The sequence below is a fragment of the Centruroides sculpturatus genome, unplaced genomic scaffold, assembly GCF_000671375.1.
Source record: "Centruroides sculpturatus isolate CEXI.00-Female unplaced genomic scaffold, Cexi_2.0 scaffold140, whole genome shotgun sequence".
Taxonomy (NCBI): Eukaryota; Metazoa; Arthropoda; class Arachnida; order Scorpiones; family Buthidae; genus Centruroides; species Centruroides sculpturatus.
The window spans coordinates 401,686-408,962 of record NW_019384503.1 but is presented as its reverse complement, the minus strand read 5'-3'; the positions used below and the strand labels follow the sequence as shown (position 1 = coordinate 408,962).

At 33.2% G+C, this 7,277-nt stretch overlaps 1 protein-coding gene across 2 annotated transcripts in view; it reads left to right on the top strand.

The window, feature by feature from the left end:
• Nucleotides 1-7,277, top strand: part of LOC111622135 (ras-like GTP-binding protein Rho1) — a 42,949-nt gene continuing 35,672 nt past the window's right edge. Inside the window, exon 1 of one of the 2 annotated variants that reach the window (XM_023364459.1) lies at nucleotides 1-341. In XM_023364459.1, the coding sequence (XP_023220227.1) occupies nucleotides 186-341 (156 nt within the window). In that variant the 5' untranslated portion in view covers nucleotides 1-185. The remainder of the gene's footprint in view (nucleotides 342-7,277) is intronic. The other variant, XM_023364460.1, reaches the window with a different exon arrangement.

Below are 7,277 nucleotides of genomic sequence, written 5' to 3'. Positions count from 1 at the left end.
TGTTTTCGTACTTTTCCTTTCCTTCGGTCGTACGGGCGCCGCCCGTCTTCCGCCGAGATTTTCCGCTAAAATTATCCCGGACGTTTAGAAAGGTCGAGTCGCCAGGTGGCCGGAGGCGTTGGCGGTGGCCATCTTGGAAAGTCTCTTCCGGATCGATCCGTTCGGATTTTTCCTCTGTCGTCGACATGGCGGCCATTCGGAAGAAATTGGTCATCGTGGGGGACGGAGCCTGCGGCAAGACCTGTCTTCTCATCGTTTTCAGCAAGGACCAGTTCCCGGAAGTGTACGTTCCCACCGTCTTCGAAAACTACGTGGCCGACATCGAGGTCGACTCCAAACAGGTCCGTCTTTCTCTTTCTCCTCTCGTCTCCGCGCTGGGGGGCGACGGAGGTCCCCGGGTGGCCGCGCCGATAATTGGCAAAAAAGTGCTTTTATTCCGGTGGGATGCCCGAAATATTGGGGGAAAACGCCGAATGACTCGTGGCCATTAAAGGGTAATTTCCGGCGATCGATGAAATCGACGGCGGCGACCTCTGAGCCGTTCGAATTTGCTTAATCTGAAAGAATTCTTTTGACCCTCTCGGTGCGAACACACGTACATTCGAAGTGTATCGAAACGTCAAACGTGCGACTTTAATTCCCTGCCGTTAACCACTTCCTAATTTTATATTTCTATCCCAACTTTATTTTTGTCTTTTCCAATCTACGTCTCGCGGTTATCGCTTTTTCTCCTCTTAAATACGTTTGGCCGAATTCGGGATACCGTGTCCCCAACGATTTTTTTTCTCTTCCCGGGAGCGTTAGGCCGACACTAGGGTTTTTTAACTCGTGAAATCCCGCAAATTTCTTAAAAATTCACTTTTTTCTTATTTTGTGTTAAAGTTGAAAAAATTTTGCAAATAGAAAGTATAATGAACCCATAAACTGTCAGAGTACATTTGTATTTATTAATTTTAAGCCCGCTTATTAGTTTAAATTTTTGCTTATTATGGTACGTCACATATTGTCAATAATCAATATGTAGCTTACTTGTGACGGGACTCCAAAAGTTCTTTACTTGTCGGAACCTGTAATATCTGGAATAATTGTGCTTACGCTGTCTTAATTTTTAACCGTGCTCAATAACTGCATTATGCCAAATTGGGCAAGGATACAAACGTATCAAGTTTTTCTTCATAAACCTGATCGTTAAAGCCAAACAAATTGTCAAATTATTGGGCTATAAACTCGATGCCGCTATTAAAGCAGCCGAGGTAGACAAATCGAGAATACTAGAGAGCAAAGGAAGTACTACAATGCATCTTGAAAATGAACTAGAAATTTTTGAGGCTACAGGTGAGAAAACACATAACATCTGTCTTCTCTTAAATGCGTTAAAAATGATTTCACTCACATCAGTTGAATCGGAAAGGGCATTCTCGGTAGCAGGACTTTTCGTTACTACAATAGGAACTACGTTGAGTGATTGGAATATCAACCATCTCTGCTTTTTAAAATCTTAATACAAAATATTATTGTAAATTTTTATAATATGTTTTATTTGAAAAACGAAAATTACCTTTTAAGTTAGAAGTTTGATCTAAGTTCATTTTGTTTGTTTAAATTTTAAACTCAATTCAAAGACAATTTTGTTGTGAGCAGTTTCAAGAACTTTAATAAATTTTTTGTATTTGTGGAAATTTCTATGTAATTCAAAAGTAATTTTTAATACATATTTTATACAGCATTATTAATAGTAATATTTTGGAGGTTGCAAGAAGTATTAAGTTACTTGAAAATGAAAACTAATTATATCATTTGATTTTAAGATTTATTTTATATCTCAAAAATAATTAATTATATCCCGGAATCCCAGGAAACAGTTTACTTTTTCTCGGAATCCCGGGGACAAGCAAAAATCCAGAAAATGAGAAACTCTAGTCTCAACTAACGGACTGACAGAGGCCAGATTAAAAGAGCATAAGTATCACGTGCTAAAAGTTAGTTATAACACTGTCTTAGCCCCATAAGCAAACAAACCCTGAGTGTCTCATGTTGGAGAGATACCAAACTGTTAGAAGCATATGCAATGTACAGAAATTAAGAATAATTGAAGCCATTGACATCTATAAACCATCTTTAAGCCAAGATCTTTGCATTAACAATAAAGGAAGCATCAACATATCAAACATGGCAAGTATTACTCTCTAAACTTATAACAAACAATAGTATATCATTAACCATCCACTTCCATGTGCTTAATGTTTATTGTAAGTTATTTTACATTATTATCCAAAAGTAAGTTTTAATTTTATTTGAATTTAAAAATACTGACTTACAATGTAAGAATTTTAAATAACGTTGCAGAATCTTTGAATTATTCCCCTTATGAACGCAACATAACTATCATCTTTGGATAACTTCTAACCTGAGACAGGCCTGTAAATCAAGCTGAAAACATTTGTTCAGTGTGTAAAGTTAATTAATGCTGGAAACATACAAAAAGTGTGTTTGTATAATTTAGCTTATTTTAAGGCAGTGTCATATATCTTTTGCTTCTCAGTAAAGAAACATTGGAATGTTTGAGCGTACAAGAAATGTAACTGCACTGATTGAAGCTGCAAGCAAGGATAGGCCAGTGAGGAAGTGTAGTAATATCCAAACGAGTACAACAAGTTTTGACCAAAGAAAACTCATGATTCTGATGAACAGTTTTGGAGGAGCAGAAGAGGTAGATTGATTGTATGAAGACCATATGAGAACTAATGTTATAGTTCTTATAAATTGTTCATCAACTAGTCAAATTTCTGTGATAGATGTCATCAATATGTGTTTTGAACAGAAAGTCTTAGTTTAGTATTGTAACATATCTAGCAGTGTTTGTGCAATAAGACATCTTGTTTGCTTTTTTTATCAAACACTTAAATGATTTCATTATCAGAAAGGGAAGGATATGTGGTATGTAATAAGTGTTAGTTTTTGAGGGGCAGTAATTATCTGTGGCAGAATGTTATAGCATAGTGGGGGTATAAAAATTGCCAGAATTCAATGCAACAGTATATATGAACGTCCCTCAAAGTATGTTTAAAATTAAACACTTCTTCTTTATCTTTGTCTTTTCCCCATGTTTATATGAGGTCAGCATTTTCTTCTCTAATATGTTTCCTCCATTTTCCTATCAAGGGTGTCTTCTCTTAAGTCCCTTCTGATTCAAGTCTTCCTCCACCTTATCTTTTCAATGCAGCCTTGGTCTTCCTCTCTTCCTCCTTCCTTTTACAACCAGTTTCCAACCCTCTTTCTGACATAATCTTCACTACTTCACTCTACATGGCCAAACCACCTCAATGTGCATTCTTGCATCTTTCTGCTTAAGTGACTCACCTTAACAGAACCTCTAATAAAGTTATTCTTTATTCTATCCTTCCTTGACACTCCACACATCCATCTCATTTCTGCCACTGTCATCTTTCTTTCTTGGGCACTTGTGATCTGAGCCTCATATAACATTGTAGGTCTAACAACCAATTTGTACAATTTACCTTTCAGTTTGCAGCTAACTTTCTATTCACATAACACACTGCTTTACTTCCTCCAGTCCAACCATCCACATTGAATTCTATGTTGCACTTCTGAGTCCAAAATCAAACACTAAAAATCTTAATTCAACACCAGTAAAGGACTTTAAATCTCAATATTATGGATCGAGTCATAACATTGATTAATCTAGAAATACCTCGTACATTGTAAATTTAGGGAATTAAAATATGTATTTTTCAAAACTCGACGTGAACAATTACATTTCTTCTGACTTAAAAGGACTAAGCAGACAAGAATGTCATCCAAAATATTTTATTTCCACTCTTATTGTAAATGCATTTTAGGCTTTAACCCCTCTTCAGTACATGCTACAATGATATAATAAACTTAGTAAACATTTATATAAATGAGAACAAATGTCCAAACTCCACATACCTTTTATGTAACAAAAATAGTAAATTTTTTCATAAATAACATTTTTTGTAACTGATACAAACACTGCAAACAATAACCACTGAACTTGTTCAAAAACAACATAGGTATGCTAATTCATACATTACTAATAAACCAGCAATTCCCAACTGGGGGTATATGTTATCCTAGGAGTATGTGCTTAGTGATTTAGGGGTATGCAAAAAAATTTAATAATGGGAGAGGTCAATAACCAAATTTAATAATGGCAGAGGAGTTTAATAACCAGGGTGTCACTGTTTCATGAACATGCAAAATAAAACTTACCAAACATTATATTGTGACAATTCTACTGGTGCTGACATTTTAACATTTTATAACTTTGTTTATGTTAGACATTAAAAAGTAAGTTTATGTTTAGTTTTTATAATGTTTATTTTATATTTAAATTAATCAGTTTTCAGAAATTTGTACCGCCACACCCATATACTATTATTATTACTAATTATTATCAATTTTTACCATTATTTTAATACAAAATTACGTTATTACTATTACATATTAAATTGAAAAACATAAATCAACTTTCTGAAGGGGGAGGGAGTGCAGAATTATGTGCTTTGGCCTATGGAGTATGGAGTAGAAACATGTAAATTTGGCACTGGCTGAAAATGTAGAAAAAAGTGTACATTATGCCAACACATTTTATTTAATATAAAGGATTAATAAAAAGACATGTTTGTACTAATAATGAAGCTCAAAATAACAATAACATAAAACAAAAATGTTTATCAGTTCTGTTAAGTCCTATGACAGCAAATCTTGCATGTACCTGTACTTTTTCTTTTGTATAAACATTAAAGATTAAAAAATTTTTGCATTAATATCTGTTTGTGTTATCAAAATAGCTTATTTGCACAAGGGTTAAGCTTTAATCAACTTCCTGCAACACATTAATTTTTACAGTAGTACTGTACTTAAACACTTTTGCTTTGACATTTTTGTACTTTATGTAAACAACAATCTGCTTTCAAACCTGAAATTAAAATAGAGCTGAAATGCAACTTTTCAATTTTAATATATCTAAGAATTTTTATAGACAAATTTAGGAAAGTTCTTTTTAACTTTACATGGCATTCAGTAATGTAAAATGATTTAAATATGAAGACTCATCTCATCCACTTGCACAAGTATGAGTTCTTATTTGTTTAAACACTGTACTGTATACCAAGGCTATGGAGTTGTTAAACTACACTTGAATCCGACTTCTGATAATTTTAGTAGGTAGATGCCAACTGTCAACTCCGGCAAAATTAAATACCAAGTCATTTTATGGAGGGATGCAGAGGCACTCATAGGGGGTACCCTACTGTGAACTTTGAAAGGAGCCTGGAGCATTAACCCAAATACTTTTATAGTTAGTATTTTTAATATTTAACTTACATTAAGATTTATTTGTATAAAAAAATTAATTTTTAACAAAAATTTAATTAATAAGAGGAGAAAGGGGGTAATAAAATTCTACATCTACGTATTTTTATTATACAGCATTTGCTCTTTAATTTCACCTTTTTAGGAAAGTTAGTTCAACTAAAAAGTGTGCAATCTAGCTACTTCAGCCCTTGTTCAGAAAAGAAATATACTCTGATCAATTAATCTAGCTCATTCAGGAAATTAGAGTACAGCAAGATCTTGCTTAATGCTGATTTGATATAACACAGTCTGCTTGAATCCTGAAAAAAAGCTCAAAATTTACACCGATTTAAATTATTGCAGCATTTCATTGATTTATATGTAATACAATTATTTACAAACACAAAGCAATAAAAAAAAGTGGAGAAAAGATGTACTTTCTTTAAATCTATGTTTGTTTGATGCAATTTTGGAAAAAATATAACATCATGGATGCCATAGGCCAGTAATGGTGAACCTTTTTGAGAAGTGGGTCAAATTTTGTTCATTATTTGTTTTAGTAGTAGTTCGTGGGTCACTAAGTCAGTGGCGTCACTTGGAAAGGGGGAGGTGAGAATGATTAAAAACTACTGTTTTTGGTTTGCACTTTTAAAATCCTTTAAAAACTTTACGTTTTGTTTTTGTTTTACAACTTTTATTTTTGCAAGTGAAGAGCAAAAAATAAAGGTTGATGTAAAAAAATTGATATCAATGAAGTGATACTATGAACTAGTCCCTGGACCAGGTGACACCATGTCCAGTCAGCAGTTGCCCCTGCACTGAGTATTTGATTGAACAAAGAATAAAGAAAATCACATATATATTATGAAATAGTATTTATTAATAGATATACAGTAGAGCATCGATTATCCGACCCCTGATTAACCGTCACATCGGTTAACCGACCGTTCTAGTCGGCAAATTTCAAATGTCCGCTAGTGATGTGGCATTACAATATTTGGTTATGTCTTGGCTACTTTAATGTTATTTTTGTTAAATTTTTGTGTGTTTTAGCTGGCATCAATGGCTTGACCATTGAAGGAAGGCCAATATTTAAACGAGACTTAATTTTCTAATTATGAGTGGTTGTTTGTTTTGTGAGCAATAAAATAATTTAAAAATAATTTTTAACGATGCAATAGTGACGGTTATTATTTTAAAAGAAATTTGTTAGGCTAAACATCGATGAAAATTCAACGCGAAGTTGGTTAATAGCGATATACTAATAAACTAATTACATGGGATATACTAATATCCTAATATACTATACTAATAATGTATTTTTTCCTTCTTTTCGGTTATCCGATTTTTTCAGTTATCTGACCAACCTGAGTCCCCAATTGAGTCGGATAATCGATGCTCTACTGTAGTTACAGGTATGTGTATTTATAATAAAGTTGAAGTACATTTAATGAGAAATCTGTTTATTTTCAGATAGTTTCTTAATGTTAGGTTCATATTCAGTATTCGTTAGTTTAACGCATTTTGCAGTAAATTCATTTCCAAGTTTATTTCTATTGGTAGATTTTACAAAATTCATTGAAGAAAACAATTTTTACACGAATATGTGGGCCCAAACATCATTAAAAGAGCATTAGCAAGTTTCTTCATTGATATAAGATTATTTGGTAAAGAATCTTGTACGTTTAATATAATAATTTCAATTTTTAGTGCAGGATCATTATTATCTGCACTACTTTCAAACATTTTTCTTTCTACTTTGGAAAGCAAGTTTTCGAATTTATTTTTCCACACAATGCTGCTTTGAAATTCAACTAGTTTCATTTCTTAATCATGGATACCTAGCCACATAAATTCGGTTAACTCCATTGTTTCGAATTCCGTTTTGTATGGATATAAAATAAAGTGAAATGTATCTGCATCGGGCCTTTAGACTG